Source organism: Phaseolus vulgaris, chromosome 6 (assembly GCF_000499845.2).
Source record: "Phaseolus vulgaris cultivar G19833 chromosome 6, P. vulgaris v2.0, whole genome shotgun sequence".
NCBI lineage: Eukaryota > Viridiplantae > Streptophyta > Magnoliopsida > Fabales > Fabaceae > Phaseolus > Phaseolus vulgaris.
In genome coordinates this window covers 26872055-26893731 of record NC_023754.2, presented here as the reverse complement: position 1 = coordinate 26893731, position 21677 = coordinate 26872055, and the positions used below count along the sequence as shown (strand labels likewise).

Sequence of the window (21677 nt, the reverse complement as noted above, 5' to 3'; positions counted from 1 at the left end):
ACTGTATTCTTTCTCTCATGTATCTTTCTCTCATGTAATCTCCTGTGTTAAGTTTTTTTTACAATTATCAATGATTTATTATTTATTTTTTTATCAGAAAAAAAATAAATAAATATGAATCACTTAAAATGATTTAATCTATACCAACAATTTCACTTAAAAGAAAGATTCTGCAACCATATTATATCCTACCAACGTAAAATCAACGAAGTCGTCTGAGAGACCAACAATAACAAAACAGACTACACAAACTAACAAGCTATCAAAAGACTTTTGATCATAAATCAAGACATCAGAAAAAAAAAAAAAACAAATTAAAGCAAGAATAGAAGTAATCCAAGACCAAACTTTTAATTGAAACAAATAAAAGATTTTAAAATATCAATCACTCTTCCTATGTGATTATTCATTTCTCTTCAAATTTTTTCAATAACTAAAATCCAAACACTTTTCCAAATAACATTAATATATATGAAACATTGCATAAAGTAACATGAAATGTAAACCAGAATCAAAATCATCTACAATTAACACTTATAATCTTTTGTCCGTAAAAATATTAAATTTCTTAAAACATTTTCTCCTTAGTTTCCCATGGTGGATGCTTCCATAGTTGTCTGTTTTAACAAAGAAAATAGTCATAGATAAGTAAAGTTTCTGCTAAAAAAAGAAGAATAGAAATAATTCCGAAATAGATATTCCCCCATCCTGTGTGAAAGTGAAAGTGAGAAATGATAGAGCCAAATGTTGGAACGTGTGTGAATATGACATGACCCACAGAGACACTTGTGCGATGAAAAGAGATTTTAAGACTCCTATGAATGATAAACAAGATGACTAGTTATAAATGCTGCCTAGCTGGCTAGCTAGGTGTATCTTTATCCGCAGAACTCTTGAATTATGACAAATAAACAAAAACCAAAATCCAAGCAATCATTGACTAAAGTCTGCGTAACTTATGCTTGTCGTGGGCAATATAATGCCTTTTGTGGGTCCTTTCCAACAACTCTTCTGGTTTTTATAAGATTCGAGGGTTAGAGCACATCTTGCATGAAACCTTAAAATGACCAACATGTGGCAAAATCTCCTTGAGCAGCCCAAGGTTTTGGGACCCAATTGACTTAGTCATTTAATTACCGTATATCGCAAACACCTTTGCTTTGCTTCACCAGTTTAAATATAGTTACACCCAACATCAAGATGGTGACATTAGATTGTGTGGCACACGTATCTTGAAACAATTCTAAAATAAAAGCTTCCTTCAGTTCATAGTTCATATGCTTAAAAATCTCTTCAATACTTCTGCTTGGTGCTGCTTTTGAAAATCACAATTAATAGGTTGTAGTTGTTCATTTATTTACTTCAATGCTGGGGAGCAAGAATTGGTAAAAGCTTTGTCGTTTTAGAATTGGTTAATTATCTCTTTCTTGCGGAATCAAATCATCAAAAAGATTGTGCATTAATTATAAAACTACATTTAATAGGAATTTGTAGTAACTGGAGGAACAGACCAAGGACAGCAAGATAAAGATGTGGTTTCGTCTGTTTCATTCATTGATGTTTAGTCTATCTGTATATATCTCTGATGAAAAGAAGGACACCTTGATTTTGGGTTTGTTTCTATGATGGAAATGATAAGATATGACCATACAAACTTGTGATGCAGAAATATTAAGGAATAAACTTTAAGTCTAACTCAATAAAATCGGCTTATGAAATAAGGTTTGCACCTATTTATATACAATGAAATATTTTCATCTCTAATTAATGTGGGATCTCCAACACACCCTCTCACGCTGAGGGTGACCGCTCATGCGTCAGAAAATATATTATGGGTAGTCCGCTAACGACTCGATAACGGATGACCTGATAAGGTCACCAAACACTCGTTAGGATAGAATTTAAATGACTTTTATACCATAGTACGAAGTGAACTTTAAGTTTAACTCAATCTCATAAAACCGATTCATGAGGTGAGATTTACACCCACTTATACAAAATAAATTATCCTTATTTCTATTTCTAGTTAATTCTCCTTAACTTGATTGTGTTAATATACTATGGGCATGAGATAAAAATGGAGGTGGTTGAAGGTGAACTGAAAGTGACGAATGTGAATGTGGAGCACTAAAACATATGATTGACGAGTATAAAAGGTTCACCAAGTTTTCATTGTTTATTCATTTCTATTTTTTAATGTTAAATGTCGTATAACATCAATTTACAGTATGACCCTACTAAGATTTGCAGGGCTTCCACGTGGTTGGTGGAAAAACTCACTTATACTTATATCATCATTTCTAATTCCTTAATAATATTACATTGTATTTAGTAAGGTGATTTCACCATTACAAATGCCCTTCAAATGGAAGAAGGAGACACACAACTACAACACGGCATGCTATTCATATCAGTACAAAATTAAAACTTTTTCTTCCTCAAACTCCATAATTTTTAAAATCAATGTTTTTATTTTTTTTATAGATAATTCTAGGATTATTTATTTCTAAAATCTTCTGGAACAATTTTTTTAAAACTTTTGAAATCCAAAACATATTAAATACATTCTACAACGTGTTTTCCAAAATTTATAGAACAAACTTTATGAAATATATAAGATATTTTTTAGAATAACGTTTTCAGAACAATTTTTTTGAAATGAACTCCCATAAACATATAAGATTAGTTCTGAAACATATTTTTTACAACAAGGATTTTTTAACAATTTTTTTTGAAATAACTCTCTTATTTCTTCTTCACCCTCTTAAGAAGTGCAGCGCAACAATAAAAAACGGAGATGTAGTCGGAGGTATTTTAGTCTTTTTCTCCTTAGTATGAAGGTTAAGTTAGTAGTTATAAGGGTCTAGAAAGCAAAAGCCTATTACCAATACAATATCTAACCCAAATTACTAGTGATTCAAACATGCAAAGTAAAGGCGGCTTCTCTCTGCACCTCCATATGAAATGTGAAATGTTATTTTTGCCTTTTTAAAAAAAAATTAAAAATCATAATTCTCTAATAACCTCACCACAATTTTTGCACCTTGTTTTTGTATCTGTTGTGTTGATACTGGGTTGTAAAATTTGGTAGGTAAATCCCAAATCTGGTGATACCTACTGATTTTACAATTTAGAATGCAATATAATTTAAATTACATATCTGATTGTACAATTCAAAAAGTAAATTCAGATATTCCTTCCAAATTTTCCAATTCTGAATTTTAGAGTTTAAAATGCATTTTTATCTAAATTTTAGAGTTTAAAATATATTTTTTGGACCTAAAAAATTCCTTCCAAAACATAATCTGGAAAACAAAATTGTAAATCAAAATTCTAGAATTTAGAATGCATTTTTAAATTCAGAAAACACTTTGTAAACTCTAAAATTCATAATACAAAATTGTATTCCAAATTTTAAATTTTAAAATTATAACATCCAGAAAAGGAAAAGAGAGATGTTAATAAAAAAAAATTAAAAAAAGACAAAATTATCATTTCATGTGAGGGATGGAGAAAAATATTGTCTCATTCCTTATTCTCGGGCCTTAGTCCATCATAGATCGGAGCCCAAACAAAATACAAGCCTTTTCAAGTTTGATAATATTTTAATATTTTACATTAAAATAAATTTGTAGTAACTATTTTTCTTGAGAAATATGCAAATATTTAAAAAATTAAAAATAAAAGTATACAAGGGATAAAATGGGAAAAGCATAAATGTGAGATACAAAGGACAATGAAAGTGACATGCCTTCAAAGCTGATTGGAAGGGAGAGTTGATGTCGAAAGTATTCATTTAAGATTGAATATTCACATCTAAAGTATGAGAGAAAATTTGTAGAAAAAGAAAAAGAAAAAGAAAGAACTATGCGTACATATAGAATAAAAAAGAATAAAGAAATGGATGCCAAATATGTAGTGGTATTCGAATATTAATGGTATTATAATATCAGTGGTACTGTACTACTAGTGGTGATAGGACATAGGGGAATTTGGTTTAATTTGAAGTTAAAAGTTTTCTTTGATAATTTTAATAATAAATAAAATTGATAAATTAGGTAGTGTATAAGAAGAAGAGGAACAGCAGTTGGTAATAGTACAGTGAGAAAAGGATAAAAAATTAGGAGTTAACTGGGGAAAGAAATAATATTTTTTGTTTGGGTAGTTCAAAAACTGAAAAAGGTTATGGCTTGCATAAGTTGATTGATTGAACAGAGAAAGAATGTAGGTTATGAGTCTGAGTTTGTTCATCTCTTTTTACTTTACTTTTGTTGCAGGCTTACACAGTCGTGTCTTATCAATGCCATTATACACTTTTATGCATTAACCATTAAACTGTTCTGGAAATACATATTACTTTTTATAGTAATCAATTTGTCTTTCCCTTCTCTCTCCCTTTTCCATGAAAACTAACACTGTCATATTCACAATTGCAAATTTGGAACCTAAAGGAGACACCCAGCCTTGGCTTTTTCTTTGCAGCCTTCACTACTGACACACAAAAAATGAGATGCTTAGAGTCCCCTTTACATTCTTCCCCTTTGCCATCAACACTATTCAAGAAACCTCTTATACACAAAGTGCCTCCAAACCATCAAACTTTGCAACTTCATTTTTTGTGTTTGTTAACCTTCACATATTCTCTCAAATGGCCTCTCTCTCTCTTCTCCTTGTTGTGTTCCTTTTGTTTGCTTGTGGAATGGTTGGAATGAGAAGCAATGTACATGGGGAAGAAATGGTAATGGAAGAGGAGTTGTTGGGGTTGTTTGAAGTGATGGATGGTCTTGTAGATGACCCTGACTGGGCCCAAGCACACCCTCAACCATGTACTGACACCCCATGGCCTGGAGTTGAGTGTGAAGTTAGCAATGACCCACCATTTTTTCATATTACCAAGATCCACATTGGTCCTGATATACTCTCCCCACCTTGCAAGTCTTCTGCTTACCTTTCCAAGTCCTTGCTCAAACTTACTTATTTGAAAACACTTTCAATTTTTAACTGTTTTGTTGCTTCACCTGTCAATCTATCCTCAACTCTCTTTGGTCCCTTCTCCACCTTAGAACACCTGGCTTTGCAGTCTAATCCAGCACTTTCTGGAGAAATTCCTCCAAGTTTGGGTGGTGTTACTAGTCTTAGAGTCTTGAGCCTGTCTCAGAATAGCTTCCAGGGAAACATTCCAAGACAGATTGGTGGTTTGGTGAGTTTGGAGCAACTTGACCTGAGTTATAATAACTTAAGTGGTCAAATCCCCATGGAAATTGGAGATTTGAAAAGTATTGCCATTTTAGACCTCACTTGCAATGAACTTGAAGGGAACCTTCCTAGCTCACTTGGACAACTTCAAGCTCTCCAGAAGATGGATTTGAGCTCAAACAGGCTTACAGGAAAAATACCTCCTGATTTAGGAACCCTCAAGAGGTTAGTCTTGCTTGATCTCAGTCACAATTTTATTTGTGGTCCGATTCCTGAAACCTTGTCAAACTTAAAGCTTTTAGAATATTTTCTCATTGATGACAACCCCATCAAATCAGAGATACCCCACTTCTTGGGGGACCTTTTCAAGCTGAAGTCAGTGAGCTTCTCAGGGTGTGGGTTGATCGGCTCCATACCTAATTCCTTGTCATCTCTGAAGAACCTTACAGCTCTCTCCCTTGATAACAACAGTCTCAGTGGCCCGGTTCCTCCAAATCTTGGTTTGCTCCCTAACTTAGATCAACTGAACATCAGCCAGAACATGCTGGATGGAGTTATTGAGCTCCCAGATGAGTTCATTAGAAAACTTGGTAAAAGGTTGGATGTAAGAGGAAACACTGAACTTTGTATCAATGATCAGCCAAAGAAGAAGAACCTGTCTTCCTATTTGGAAATCCCCTCTTGTGTAAATACCAAGCCAAGAAATGGCAAATCTTTTGCTGAAGGACCACCAGAAGATCCAGCAGGTATCAAGCCATCATTCTACCAAAGCAACATAAGTTCAAGTTCATCATGGCTGGATGTACAAGTCATGTTTGTTTCCTTGGTTTTATATTTTATCCTTATAAGTTTCCTGAATTTGTTTTTGTGACATCTGGAACGTAATTTTGTAAAATGCTTTACTCAAATCTACATTAAAAACTTCATTCGTAGGTAGTGTTCTTGTTGATGATGTTCATGAAAATTATTCACATAAAAAAATCAATTAATGCAGTGTAATGGTTCAACTAATGGGAGTGGTTGCATGCAAGGGTGAAAGTTAAAGATTCACATTTGGACTTTTGTGTTTGATTTTTGTATCTTTTGGGAAAAGCTCCGTCTTAACTCCCAAGTCCTATCCCCGGCTGTTGTTGTCTGTAGCAGCCTTTAGAAAGAGTGGCAGGAACACAGTACTGTCGGTGTCTGATATAAATGACCTTGCTGCAACCACCCTTGTTTTGGTAGGGAGGGAGGCTCAGAGAATCTTGTAAGAAATTCCCAATCCTTACCTGCAACTTGCAAAGTTTCAACACAATGAGTACTAGTCTAGAACACAACAGAAGAAAAAATAAAAATAAAAACTGCATGCTCCGTATTTCCTTCTTCTCTCTTATCTACTTTGCACTGTGAATCTCTTACAATGTCATGTGTACCACATACTAAATGCCAATCTAAGATATCAAACAATACTAAATGATATAATTTAACACTGCATGAGTGTGTTTAATTTCACATTCCACATTAGAATCTAAACATCTAAAATTTGTTTCTGAGAAGTTAATAGTTTATAATTTTCATGTTTCAACTGTTGCTTTGCTTTTTTAACTGTTTGGGAACGCAGCGTGAAGTGAAGTGTGAATCTCTTCTGTAAATATTTTTTTGGGGTCTAACCATTCTCTGTCCTATGTAAATGGATGAGGTTTAGATGATGTGAGCTAATAATCAAAAGCTAACAAGATAGACCAAAATGAATGTTTGTTTGGGAGTACCATGAGAAGAACAGAGTTGTCAATGTCATCCTTGTACGCATGCAACTTTTGTCTGACCAAGATAGTTATTATAGGCAAGGGTGGGTCTGAACCATTTTGTTTTTTTATTTTAATTCCGTCCATTCATCTCATAGAACATTCAGATTGATTTTTTTTTTTTTAAAGTTAGCAGTATAATTTGTTTTTCATAAAAAAACAACAAAATTATTTTGTGTATTTTAAAAAAATAATAATCATGCCTGAAAAGCTTTTTCTTACAGAAAAACAAAACTACCAAGCGGGTCTTTAATTGGTGCATTTTGTTAATATAGTTTTATTTATTTATTCATGGCCTTAATTAGTGTGTGTGGTTAGCTATTTAGAAATATATTAAATTAATAACTATAGGATTATGTTAAACTTGCAGATAAATGTACTGCTACTATGCCTACGGTGATTGTCAGGGTTTGACTACAATTTTCCAGACAAATACAGTCATTCACGGGATTTTCTTTTTGCGTACATACAGTGATGGAAATTTATCAATTGCTTACTTCAATTAAAGGAGTTACCTACTGCACCCCTATAATCTAACCTACCACTTCTATATAATTTAATTATACTCTTAAAATTATATTTCAGAATATACAATTTAAAATATAAAAAAATTACAATTCAAAATACTTTTTTGTGCATTTAAATAATCCAAAATATAAAAGATACATTTCAAAATACATTCTAAAATATATCATTTTAAAGATTTTTTTAAAGTTTTGATATTTTATTTAAATTAATTTTGAAAACAAATTTTAAACACAAATAGTTTATTTGATATAATTTTTAAAAAATTACAAATAACAAACAATAAATATTTTTTTTAAATTAATAAATACATTCAGGATTATACATTCTGAGATGTATTTCCAATTCCAAAAACTACAAATAACACCTAATAACTAGTGAGGAAAAAAAACATAGAGACTTGCATCTTCAATGAATATAGTGATGGTCAATGTAATTTCGGTAAACCTTTCCCACGGGAAGAAGAAAGAAATGAACCATTGAAACACATGGGTGCATTAGAGATGGAAGAAGTAGAGGTGGGAGAGAAGAAAAGGTAGGTAATATAAAAGTAATAATCAAGCTCATAAATAAATTTTTCAATCTACTACAAGAAAATCATTGAATAAAAATTAATTTTAGAACAAAAAATTAATACAAGAAAATCATTGAATAAAAATTAATTTTAGATACAAAAAATAATTAATTGTTATACTAATTAAATGAGAGATTTTTTAGAGACTAAAAAATTTTTAGTTTATAAATTAGTTTTTATTATTGTTAAATAGTTTCTAAATTGGTATCTAATCAACTACCAAGGTTTTTGCTACCAAATTTATAATCTAAATAATTGGTAGTTAAAACAATTAGATACAAATTTAGAAACTATTTAACAAAAACTAATTTAAAAATTAAAAATTATTTTAGACTATAAAATGGTCTCTAATTTAGTCACTATAGCAACTAATTAATTTTTGTTTCTAAAATTTATTTTTATTTAATGATTTTTTTTAGTGCTAGTTGTTTTTTAACTACATTCCTTGTTAACAAAGTTATTAAAAAAGTCTAAGCTAAAAAATAACTACACGTTCAACAATTAGAAAAAAAAAGGAAACTAATTTAAAATTGTCAAATAATTTAGGACTTACGGATTAATTTAAGATTATAAATTTAATTATTTAATATTTAAAAAAATACAAATTTAGTTGCTATTGGTTTATATTAGAATAAACTATATTCCCACTATTTGAGTGATGTTCAAACATATAAATTACACTTTAATTATTTGCATTATATAAACATTAATTTTTAAATATTGATAAATAATTGCGAAAGCGTCTTCCAATGATATCTTGTCTTTTAGTAACTTTCCTTTTTACCAACAAAAACTTTTAAAACATCTTGTTATATTGGTTTTATATATTAAAAGGTAAAATGATAAATTAAATATTGAGTTTGGAATTTCATCGATACTACTCACAAATTTAGATTTCTAGGCTATCTTAAAAACACACAAGAAGACGATGAGGAAGAATTGGGAAAGCATACAAGGAGTCTTCTAATTCACACGTTTTAATTATAGTGGCAAAGTTCAAATAACAAATGTTGTCGCGTGATGATTTGTTTAAATTATTAATAGCACTGATTCTAAATCGACTAAATTTCTATTTTGGATTCTTTTGAAATATTCAAACTAAATTTAACTTTTGAAATAATAAGAGGCTAAATTAAAGTCAACCCGAAAGATAAACTAGTTTAATTAAAAAAAAAACATGTTGAACTTGCCCCTTAATAATGAGATTATTTTAATGACCAAAACATATGATCTACCTTAACCCATCAGTGGAGTTAAAATGTTAAAATAACAGTTATTCAATAATTATATAGCATGCAGAATATTCAGTAATAATAAGAAGATTATCGAGGTGTTGAATAAAAAGAATGATTGAGATGGAAAAAAAAAATTATATTAATAAAAAAATGTGTCTAATTAGTTTAACATGGAGGAGAAAAGAAATAAAGGAAGTGGATCTAGCTTAAAAAGAGTTGTAAATGAAGTAAACTTTGCAAAAGAAGTATTTACATATGGGTGTAAAAGACAAAAATGGAGATTTAAAAAGGTGTGAAAGAAAGTAAAAAAGAAGAAAAAGATTGCATAAGAAACTAGTGATGGTACGGCAATGCTTCTTGGACCCGATTCTTTCTCTTGATAAGGAAGCGTTGCAACGATTTTCTCATGGAAAGGGAAGTGCCAGGACTGTACAATTGGTGAGGAGATTGCATAACTGTTGCTGAACATCCCTCTGATCGATCTCTTTCTTCTAATTTTCCATTTGCAAGCATCAAAATAGATTTCGCCTGCACATTATTTATCAAATTAATTCCTTACAAAATAAACTCACAAAAAGAAAAGAGTGTGTTTTGGTAAACAAAAGTTGCTGCAATTTTGGAAGTCAAAGAAGAAGTGTAGGGTGGAATATGAAGTTTCTAGGAAACTTGACAAGTATGAAATGAAATTTGAGACACTTGGCAACACCAAACACCCCTCAGTTTCTCATCCACCATTGTCACCTACCATTTCCTTTATCCTTCTCAAAATCATTTATTATCATTCTTCCTTTAACACCAAACTTGTCGGCAACCACAATATCCTTTTTTAAATCTTATCATCTCCCGGCTAAAATATCCCTATACAACCCCGTTTCAACTTTCATCTCATTTTTTAAATTTACAAACAAAAAAACAACAAAGGGACTGATATTTTTAGTGTTATATTTATCATAATTAATATTCTAAGTAGATTAGGTACTCTAAAGTAAACTCTCCTTTGCATCCTTTAAATATAAGTGAAAAACAGATTTGATCATTAATTATAAGTTTGATCAGATCAAACTCTCTTTCTGTCATTAGACTAAATCAGTAAATTTTGTAATTCCTATCATACTCCAAATCTGATCATCTAATGGGTCCAACTATGCAGATATTTATGTTTTGCATAAGGCTAACTACGAATGAAGGCAAATCCAATTACTCATCTACAACCCATTCGCTAGATCTGATTGCATTGGAACTACCCGAGAGAATTTCCAGAAAAAAAAACTACATATACCATAAACAAAGGGCATAGGAATGGTAAAAGAAACAAAAATTGCACATAAATATACACACCTGAAGCTCTGTGACATCCGCAACACAAATCTTGCCATCGTAGAAAATTGTGAGTGGTTGTTGGTGTTCCTGGCGGTGGTGGTGATGGAATGGACTGATCTGAGTACCTTCTTGGACCCTTTGATAAGAAAAACAAAGAATTGAATACTCAAATGACAGTTATGGAAAAGAGAAAGAAGAGAAAGAAATGAATTTAGAAAGTGGGTCGGTTACCTGTGGTGGTGGAGAGGGCCAGAATCGGAGGGAGGGAAAAGGGCAAGTTCCAAGTTGCAGTTTCTCCTCATGTTTGGGTTTGAAATTGTTGAGAGATAGAGAGAAAGCGAAGGGTTGAGGTAGAGAAGGGATAAAGGATGATGAATTATAAATATGTTTGAAAGCGAAGAGAGAGTTTGGTTTGTATTTGTACATAAGAACACACGTAAAGCACAAGGAAAAATATTATCGGCGGGGAAGGGTAATGGATGTTGTGCGAAAGGGACAGAAATCGGTGTCTTGTGCTGCAAACAATTTCAGCACGTGTTCCACGATTTTAAAACATCATGGATCACGTGTTATGTTATGTGTGTAAGTGCATGGTTGTGTGCCACCCCACACGAAACCGCTACACCACTTGTGACTCCTTCTTGCAACTGCCACGCTATAACCACCGATTCCAACATCACTTTACTCCTTCTGTTACTATTTTTTCACCCTCACCACGCACTCAACGTTATTCTTTTACTATTACTCCGCACTGTTTCTTCATTATTAGCCTTAGACTAATAATTAATTACACATCCACCACTATTTCACCCTCATTACACATCCACCATTATTTTTATTTGAATTTGCTTAAAAAATAATAATTATCCTCTTCTAAAAGCTTTTATATACTACACTTATCCTCTTCTCTTATTTAGAATTAATATACATTTAAAGGAAAGATGAACACATAATACACTTGAGTTCATCCTAATTAAGTAAGATTTGTTGCTTTATAAAGAATTTGGGGATAGTGATAAAAAGTTTTCTTTGCATCGGAGACGTCATTGCCTCTTCCAAAATTTCCGGTGACGGAAAATTAATTACAAATAACGGTGTGAAAACTTGTGGAAGTAGTTTTTTTTTATCATATTTTGGACCTAAACGATTATATAGCATATCATACCATAAAAAGGAACACACGACACGTGATTTTCTATCAGTTCTTTTCCCACTAGTCACGCCACCTAACAGTGTATAAGTCAAGGAATACATATAAATTTTAACTTTTACAAAATGTGTTTTAATCATTTTTCATTCGTAACATTTAATCATAAATTCTTGTTTAAAATAAATCGAATTCTTTACCATTTACACGATTAAGCATTTGATGCTTTCACATAATTCATTTGTGGTCAAAATCTAAAACGCGAACGAAATTCATCCAAAAAAAACCCCAACTTGAGTGTTTAGAGAGGAAGAATAATCATATATATTATTACTAATTTAAGTCATTATCTCTAATTTTTTTATAAGAAACAAATAGTAATATATTTTTGTTATTCTATGATTTTAGTATTCTTTATTTCTTATAAAAAAGTATTAATTTTTAATTAGTTTTCTTAATTTTTTTTATAAAAAATAAAAAATATATTTGTACACGATTATCAATATTATTTTATTACCTTTTACGATAAGTGACTTAAAAGTCAGTCCAAACATAATTTGAATTAGACTATTAGGAAATGGTATCACAAAATTTGCTGCTTATCATTTCCAGATTCTAAACAGTATTTGTGTACTGTTAATCCATGTTTTTCATTTTGCTAAATTTTATAGGTCAATAACCTCATGTCGAAAGAGAGAGAAAAAAAACGTGATATGAAGTAGACCCCAAAAGTTATGGCCTAAAACTTTCATTTTTCTTCTGACAATTTCTAATATAGTGGCTTTTTTTCTTCTTCTGGCAAGGGCGTGAAAAATACCAGGTCTGGTAGTTACAATCAAAATCATTTTCATATATATATATATATATATATATATAACATTTTTTTGTTTTTTTTTTAATTTCAATTATATTGATTGATCTTTTGTTATGATTTAGTCTCATTAATACTTAAATGTAATCACCATTAATTTCTCTCATTTAAAACATGAGTTCTTAAGAACTGATATTTATATAACTAAAGCCACGTCATTTTCAAACTCTTTTAAGTAATATTGCTTTAACTACTTTTTATGAGCAATTGCAGATTGTCTTAATTAAATTATTTAGTTTAGTTTTAACAATATGCGGAAAGCAAGATACACGCTATATTATAATATGGCTAGTTATGTGTTACCGCATTATTATTTATTGAGTTCAGATTTTTCTAATTATTTATATTATACGATACTGTAGAAATACATGCGCATGTAAACTTGTGGTCAACTTTTTTTTATGAATTGGAAAGTTTAAAAATTGATTAGTATAATAAAGCTAATTAAAAAAAATCATATTTGGATTAAAAAAAATGTGTGCATAAAAAAAATTTAAGAATATTTTTACTTTATAATATTATAATTATATAGTAATAATATTAGTATTGTTTTATTCAAATAAAATGTGTATAAAAATATTTATAAAATAGTTGCGGGAATGATTTACGGCACATGTATGTTTCACACATTAGAAGTTGGTGGTTATGTTATGCCGACTAAAGAGATGCGCAACGCAAACATTACATTAATAGACAACATTTGGACACATGTTAACCTAAAAAAAGAAAAAATCATGACATTCGATTGGACACATTGGAAATTGTCGTAATTAGTTTACCGACTTCTTACTTCCAAAACGTGTTTCTGCCATTTTGGAACTGTGCTTCACTTCAACACTATCAAATTACGCTCCCATCCCCTTCATATGTTTTACCTTACAAAACAAATATCTCAAAATTCATCAAGTTGTGACCAATTATTATGCTAGTTTGCAACTTTTTTTGTCGACATCTGTGTATTGCTTTCCTTTTTCATGTGCGTGATTGGTCGTTTTTTTTTTGAAACATGAGATATTATTTAGTCAACTGTATCATGCCGTGTGCAAATTTAGAAAAGAGACAAAGAGTTAGCTTCAAGGTTCTCGGATCCTTCGTGCTGGGTTCAACCAAATTTGGTTTTTTGTTTTACGATTTCGAAAGTCAGGACCATTGGATTGCACATGACTTTCGAAGAATTTGGACAGCTTTTAGTTTCGTTTCTTTCCACTCGTGTTTTACCTGTAAATTACGGATGCATACACTAAACATATAATGATGTATACCTATATATACCTTTAGATAATAGAAAGCGTATCACTTCATATGTTGTCTATTCACTGAAATAATATATATATATATATATATATATATATATATATATATATATTAGATATTTGTTTTTCATATGTTGTCTATTCACTGAAATAATAATAATAAAAAATATATTAGATATTTGTTTTTGGAGAGATGATTGAATGGTTGGTAGCCTCGCTCTTGAAAATCGTATTCTTTAAAATAAAGAACTATTGAGAATTTGAATCTCTCTCTCATTTCTATTGCTAAATAAAGTTTTTTATTTTTTTAGTTTCAATCAATTTTTTTATGGTACATAAAAAAAAATCAATAGAAACTCAGGAAAAAAAAATTGTCTTTACGACTCGCTCCACTTAATCAAATATTTATAGTAAAATTAAAGTGTTTTCTACTTCATTGAATCTTATATATCAAATAAGAGGAGTTTTAGAAAGAACAAGTTTCAAATTACGATCAATTCTTTTTTCAAATCCTACTGCAGCTGTGCGAGCTCTTTTTACGTGCCATAAATGGCCTACAAATAAAAAGAATCCTAGAACAAAATGAGAAGTAGCTAACCAACTTTTAGGAGAAATATAATTTACTGCATTAATATTTGTAACTACGCCACTCACAGAATTTAAGGAACTTAAAAGAGAATGAGTCATATATTTCGTAGAACAATGTTTTTGCCAAGGCTGTATATCTTTTTTCAGTCTACTTAAGTCTAAACCATTAGGACTCGTACCAAATCTCACGTATCAAATAAAATAACTTCCATTTCAATCATTCTCTTCACTCCATTTCAAGCAACTCAATTCATCACACTTTTCGATCCCAAAATAACCAATGAAAGAAGAGAAACTCAAATTAGAGAAGAATAATAAAAAGGTTGATTAATTAATTCATAATTTTTCTTTACATGTTATTTTTTTTCTTTTCAATTTTGACTCATCTAAAATTATTTTTGTATGTATGTTAAATTTCTGTTATGGTGAAAATTAAGCAACTATTCACAAATTTTAATTAGATATTTTATTTTAACAGAGAAGTCAAATTAAAAAATAAATGTAAGCTAGGAACTCAACAAAAAATTGTTTAGGATATAGTTATATTTTGAAATAGTTTAGGGACCTATTAAGTAATTCAAAATAAATTATAAATTATTTAAAAATTGTCACTTAATTGAAGAGTGCATTAAAAATAATGTATTAAGTTCGTCCAAAAAAAATCATAAAGATATGAAAATATTGACATGAAAAAGATAGGAATAGCGAATCCAAACGTGTAAGAGAGACAATGTTGGATTGAGAAATTAGGAATAGCCTAAAGAAGTTTGAAATAGTGTGAAAATTCGAGGGAAATTTCAGAATTATTTAGCAGATATTTTTAACTAATTAAAAAAATTAATTAAGCTCCTAATCAAATTTTTCAATTGGATCCTAAGTTTAGTAGTTGTTTTTTAAGTAGGTTCCCTGTGATCAATTTTCCTTAACAAAGTTAGACAAAAGGTCTCAGTTAAAAAATAACTACAAGTTCAAAATTACAAAAATAAAAAGGTTAGGAAACTAAATCAGAATTGTCAAATAATTCAGGATTTACGGATTAATTTAAGATTATAAAATTAATTATTTAATATTTTTAAAAACAACAATTTTAGTTGCTATTGGTTTATTTTAGAATAAATTATATTCCCACTATTTGACTGATGCTGAAACATATAAATTACACTTTGTTTCCTCTTTATGTAAATAAACTTTATACAAGCACTCCATATTTATAATTGTCATTGTCAAGGTTTTTATTTAGCTAAGGATGCAAAATCTGTGATGGTAATTTGTTAGTTGTGAGCACCAAGCATCACTCAATCCTAGAATGTTAAATACTAAAATTTTGTCTTATTACCATTTCAGAGAAAAGGAAGACTTTGGCTATGTTTATTTCATTTTCTCTCGATTTCTTCACCTACATGTCTATGAATTTATATAGTATGGTATGAATTATAACTTATTCATAATCACAGTTAAAGCTGTTATTAAAATAAATAAATTTTCCATAAATAACGACTGTGCGAAAATTTATTTCCAACATACTCATTTTCAACAAAATTTGAGAATCCATTTTTCAAATTAAGAAGTTAAAAAATTATTCTATTTGATTTTACTACATTTCCAAGTTATTACAAGCCAAATTGAAACGGTAGTTGAAAGTGGAAGAGAGATTAAGCTTATTTCAAACCCTTAAATACTGATAATCATTGTCATGAAGATGAAATAATGTTATTAACAAATGAGTAATCCTTGAGAAATCAGGGTAATCATGACATATTCCAAGGATATGATTTCTATGACCATGGCCACTTAGCATCTCTCCATCTAAACCACCGGTTTTTGGAAGGAACTTCATCCAAGCAACTTTGGTCGCTTTCTCTTTGCTGCAGATGCCTATTATCATCACTAAATCCACAACACTGCAGTCTTTTATCCCGTGTCAACGCTTCCTCCCTGTATGCTGGAATGTTATATCTAGGGTGTTGGACAACACGCACATTTTTCCACCACAGTTTTATAGCCTGAGGAAAACAAGATTGAGCAGGATCAACATATTGAACACGGTGCAAGCATAGATCAATTGAAAACATAAAACAGTTCCTAAACAGATTCATAGTATTCAAAAGGTGACATGCTGATTTAAAGCAAGCAAAGGATTTAGTAGGCAAAATAGCAAACCACAGCATGTTAGGAAGTAGGATATCTCATTGATTTGAATTGATAAAACGAGTCCACTAGTCTATCTGTATGTATCAATGAAGATATCAGAAAAACAGCCCATTCAAGACAAGCAGACCATATCACAAGAAAAGGCCCAACAAGAAATCAAATAATTCTCCAAATTCTGTTATTGCTGACAAGTTACAACATTCTAGAGACATCTACAATGTTGCTGTGCTGTCCTCCCCTGCTGCTGCAAAATGGCAAGTAAACGTTGATATTGGGGCTGTGTAATGTTGAGACCATGTCCATGTGAGATCTCCTCACACTTTATTTTACAGTATTTGTAAAATCCAAGAAACGAGCTCACTGAAGATGATTGATTTGGGTAAATTGCAAAAAGGTCTTTATCACCTTGATGTCAGCTAAAAACATCACCAACACCTTCCTTTGTGAATTAAACTACCACTACAATTGCCACTTCAAACATTTGGCATTTTAGACAAGGACACTTGTCTGCAAGTAGGTTAGATATTCTACACCAACAATTTCCTTTTATTTCTAATTCTATCAATGAAATATGTGAGATTGTCATTTGGCTAAACAAAGAATATTGTCATACACACCAAGCATCAGCAAAGCATCCAAAATATTTGAATTGATTCATATGGATATTTGAGCACCTTTTCCAAAATTTCAATACATGGTCACAAATACATTTTGATTATACTTTATGATTTAATCGTTACACTTAGATTGTTTTGTTAAAATCAAAGGGATCACATGTGCAAAATTTTATTCACTTGGCTGAATATCAATTTCATGTAAGGGTCAAACCATTTCATAAGATAATGGGCTGTTTTTCTGATATATTTGTTACTTTCCAGTTAACAAAAGCAATTTATTCCTAATCATGTTATAAGTGTGAGAAATGCTAAAAACATATTTTTTGCATCCTTTTTCTGATAAACTTTTCATTATTGAGTAAATTTTGTGCTGGTCCCACTTAAAAACATGGACCCACTAAATGCGACCCACATAACTTCAGGCCTGACATGGTACTATTCCCTATGATCACATGATCAACAGTTTGGTCCCTATTGTCCCCGATTGTGTTCAGTACAGAGGGCTACCTCTGATTGCAAGGAGCTGCTCTCAGTAAATTTCAGTTCCAATCACATTTTACTAATTTCAAGTTTGAACCTCTTAAATTTCTTGCAAAAAAAAAAAGTATCGTAGCCTGACAGCATTTGCTCTGAATACTTATTATATAAGAACACAGCAAGAGGAAAGTATGAAAAAGAAGCTTACATGCCAATATATCCAAACGGCAACTTTATGAGGCATCAACCAAAAGAAAATTGCATGATCTAACTCTGGGGATGAGCTCAGCTTTTTGGCTTTCAGAGTGGCAGTAAAATAGTTTCCATGCTCGGGATGATGAACTGAAATTGATATTGTAAGATTCTCGCCAGGATCACTTGCTTTGATATTCCAACTTCCAAGCATATCCTAGCATAGCCCAGGTAGTTGATTGTTAATAAAATGCGGAAAATTATATAAACTTATTGTGATTATCTTAAAAATTAAAGCTAACCATGTAGACATGTATTTGAGGTAAACCATGCTGTCTATAAAACATTGTAGTATACATAGGAAAAGTTCATTATTAGTCCAGCAGAGTATTCATTACCATCATTTCGTTCCAATTTCATTTCCCTAACATACTAGTTGTATATTTACTGTCTATATTCTGAGATTTTTTTATCGGCTCTATATTCTGAGAATGACACATATTTGCAACCTGCTGAAAGAGACAAAAAACAGATAGAAGAGATGCTGAAACCGTGTTCTCTGTTCTATGTAGACTTAATCCAATAAATATAGGAGATAATTTTCCTATTTACATGATACTATGTGCCTATAATTTACATAGACCCTAATTAAATAAGGAAAACAAATCATAACATATATAAAAATAATACATAATAAGAGATCTTCTAATATACTCAAATATTTTAAGCTATAAAAATGATATCAAATATTTGTTAGATTTTAACACATCCAAATTTAAATATATCAGGCAGTAGTGAATTATGATAATTGTAAACCACATCAGAGCATTTACAAAATCATATCCATAGGTTCTTGCCAATAACTATAATTTTATTCTCAACAACTTTCAAAACAATTTTACCCCATAGGAAGTCTGAGACGTTTCCTCTTAGATACATGACAACTACATGGCAACCAAACCATGTAAATAACAGTAGCATACTGCAGACTGTGATAAAATATAACTTGATCCTTTTCTGGAACCTCAACAAGCAACATCGTTTGAAGCTACTTTGGGCACATGAATAAGAGACACAGGGAGTCCAAAAGCAAAGGCAAAATTGTCAACTGATCAACCATTGGTTAACTACTTGCAGAGCTATAGTGCCATCTCAGAATATAATATTCCATGTGATGTCTCCAAAAGTACAGTTCTTTTCCCTACCACTTCTATAAACACGGACAAAATTTATCTCTTGATTTTTATATCATTGGCTCAGTGCAAATAGACTCAATATTCAGTTCAGGAAGATGAACACCAAACAAAAGTTGCAGAACAGTGTAAATAAACCAATTCTTAACAACCAGAAGAGAAAGAAAAAATACAAGGGTAGAGAGGAACTGAGGAGGTAACTTTTGTTTTTTCAATCTAGATAAAATACAATAATATAGAACATATAATAGTTTAGTGAACCAATGTCGTGATTCCTAAATGTTGTTCTAAAGCAAAAGGAACTTACATACCATAAAAGGACTGACATGCAAAGCCTTTGCCACTAGATCAGAGTGTGGATCGAAAACAAAGGTTACTCTTTCACCCCATGGTGTATTTGTAACCTGAAACAAAAAAATTAGCAGTACTACCAACACAGCAAAATATGGTCCAAAAAATCCTACCTGATAGTAAGACAACTAGACCCTTTCACAACGTTTCAGCAGATTCCTAATATCTACTTAGGGACATTATTGATAGAATTGGAAAAAGTAACGAACATTTTTCATTTGAATTACAAAATACATATCCCCCCACTTCTATAGAAGAAGAAAAAGACTACTTCTGATTTAACAAAGAGTATCCTAATAAGACATGAAGCTGCTAAAGTGCTGACAATCACTTAATGCTTAAAAGGACACAAATTATAAGCCTACATCTGTCTTATTTGAGAAAGTTGATGGGATTGATAATGATAAGATTAGACGCTGATGACAGAGTGGGGAACGAAGCATAAATTAGAAAAGTCACAGAAACAAAAGAGAGAGAGAGAGAGAGAGAGAGCATATTTCTCACCTCAGCAATGCACTTCTTCAACCGTTTAGTAGAGCCTTCAACAGCGTAGCAATAATACACACTCAAAGGATTCTGCTCATAACCCACACTAGGGGGAATTGTCAATAGCAAACTGCAGAATTGGGTTGAAGCAATTATAAACCAAAAATTCACAACATAGAAAAATAAATCATCTTAGTTCCCTTTAGAGATAAATTTCCTCCTAACCACTTATTCGAAAACAATAACAACAAAATAAAATAAATTGACATTTTTTATAAGTTAAAATTGCAATTAACTATTTTAGAAACTCTCTTATCTAATTTCTGCAAAAGCTTGAGCAGATAAGCTGATTTTAAGAAAAGCTCAATTCATCTCTTCTTTTTATGCAAGTTTATCCAAACAAAAAAGTCGTAAGTTATAGCCATAAGCTAAAAGTCACTAAAAACAAATCGAAACGTGAATGTGAAATTTTGCATGGCTCTGGCAAAACCCAATGGCCAAAAATTTAGATATAAAGAAGATGAATTACATGGGGCCATTGGTATCGGTAATTTGGCGAGCTTCGTCGGGAGAAAGATGGTCGCGAGGCGCATGAGATGCACAGTCAAGGTCAATGAATGCGTAGCGAACCCGATATTGGAAGGAATGTTTTATGGGGTGACGACGTTGGTGCCACACTGTGCCTTCGTATAGAGAAACAGAATCGACTTCATCTCTGGAGAAGGAAGAAGCGGCGCGTGCGGATTCCCGCCGCCGGAGTAGCGCCTTAAAGGGAAGGATAAGGGATAGAATAAGAGAGGTGAGGAATGTGGACAGGATAGAGTAAAGAAGATAAAATATTTCCATTACCACTTTTTTTCCAACTTTTCTTTGAGAAGTTTCTTCTGTCAAAGAACAGATAAATAGAAAGTATATTTAAAAATTGTAATGTAAAATTGAAAGCCAAACAATTGGTTAATTTTTAAAAAATAAATGTAGAATATAAATAAAAATATAATTGATAAATCAAATTTTAATATTAAATAGTTATGTTTTTTGTAATTGCTAGTGAAAAAATGGAGACTCTATTCTCTATTTTAAAAAAAGAAAAAAATAATAAGGTCTTTCTACTTAATAAAAAGAAAAATACTAATCATAGTTATATTATATAATAAATAGTAGACGAAGTGTAAATAAAATTGTAAGGAAAGCATAATAACGGTAATTATAAAGATAAACAGGACATACAAAATATTTATACCAAAATAATATATATATATATATATAGTTATTTATTTATTTTAAGTTTTTTATAATTGTTTTTTATATAAATTAAATTTAAAGTAATATATATATATATATATATATATATGTAAACTTTAATATCTATTGTAATTTAAAATAGTTAGGTTTTCTTAATAATTGAATTTTTTATTAAAAATTAAAAAAATGTTAAATAATTAAAATAACAGTAAACACGTTTAACCTTAAATCAATAAACTGTAACAAGAACACAATATAACTTAGATATACTGAGAACCACTGTTACTTATACAATCACTTAATAACTATATAACTATTATGAAAAAGAAATTTGTCAAAATATAAATATAATATCACTTAAACAATATTTAAAAAATTATTATTATAATTAAGAATTGGGCCTTAGTGTTTTTATTATTATTTAAAAATTAAGGTAATAAAATATAAGTTCATACAGGTCATATAATATGAATAA

General features: G+C 30.6%; 3 protein-coding genes across 4 annotated transcripts; 1 reads left to right on the top strand and 2 right to left on the bottom strand.

The window, feature by feature from the left end:
* Positions 1-4202: 4202 nt before the first annotated feature.
* On the top strand, positions 4203-6143 carry LOC137832385 (receptor like protein 29). Its single transcript, XM_068640526.1, has one exon. It carries the CDS (start codon positions 4511-4513, stop codon positions 6065-6067), a length of 1557 nt encoding a protein of 518 aa, XP_068496627.1. The 5' UTR covers positions 4203-4510; the 3' UTR covers positions 6068-6143.
* A 3373-nt stretch (positions 6144-9516) lies between these two features.
* LOC137832387 (protein TIFY 5A) lies at positions 9517-11106 on the bottom strand. Its single transcript, XM_068640528.1, has 3 exons — positions 10866-11106; positions 10653-10770; positions 9517-9842 (listed from the first exon to the last, which is right to left on the bottom strand). The coding sequence occupies exons 1-3, from the start codon at positions 10934-10936 to the stop codon at positions 9648-9650; spliced, it is 384 nt and encodes a 127-aa protein (XP_068496629.1). The 5' UTR covers positions 10937-11106; the 3' UTR covers positions 9517-9647.
* A 5021-nt stretch (positions 11107-16127) lies between these two features.
* Positions 16128-20886, bottom strand: LOC137832384 (uncharacterized). Of its 2 annotated transcripts, XM_068640524.1 has the most exons (5): positions 20490-20886; positions 19979-20090; positions 19435-19527; positions 17947-18147; positions 16128-16496 (listed from the first exon to the last, which is right to left on the bottom strand). In XM_068640524.1, exons 1-5 carry the CDS (start codon positions 20804-20806, stop codon positions 16269-16271), a joined length of 951 nt encoding a protein of 316 aa, XP_068496625.1. In that variant the 5' UTR covers positions 20807-20886; the 3' UTR covers positions 16128-16268. The 2 variants fall into 2 exon arrangements, with proteins under 2 accessions (XP_068496625.1, XP_068496626.1); XM_068640525.1 differs by lacking the exon at positions 19435-19527 and having other exon boundaries at positions 20490-20843.
* Positions 20887-21677: the final 791 nt, after the last annotated feature.

Excerpts from the sequence above, each read along its gene's own strand:
- LOC137832385 (XM_068640526.1), top strand. The coding sequence starts at position 4,511 with ATGCTTAGAGTCCCCTTTACATTCTTCCCCTTTGCCATCAACACTATT.
- LOC137832387 (XM_068640528.1), bottom strand. The coding sequence starts at position 10,936 with ATGAGGAGAAACTGCAACTTGGAACTTGCCCTTTTCCCTCCCTCCGAT. Across the intron at positions 10,771-10,865 it reads GGCCCTCTCCACCACCACAG|GGTCCAAGAAGGTACTCAGA; the intron begins GTAACCGACCCA and ends TTCTTATCAAAG. Across the intron at positions 9,843-10,652 it reads CGGATGTCACAGAGCTTCAG|GCGAAATCTATTTTGATGCT; the intron begins GTGTGTATATTT and ends AATAATGTGCAG.
- LOC137832384 (XM_068640524.1), bottom strand. The coding sequence starts at position 20,806 with ATGGAAATATTTTATCTTCTTTACTCTATCCTGTCCACATTCCTCACC. Across the intron at positions 19,528-19,978 it reads TGAAGAAGTGCATTGCTGAG|GTTACAAATACACCATGGGG; the intron begins GTGAGAAATATG and ends TTTTTGTTTCAG. Across the intron at positions 16,497-17,946 it reads CCGTTTGGATATATTGGCAT|GCTATAAAACTGTGGTGGAA; the intron begins GTAAGCTTCTTT and ends TGTTTTCCTCAG.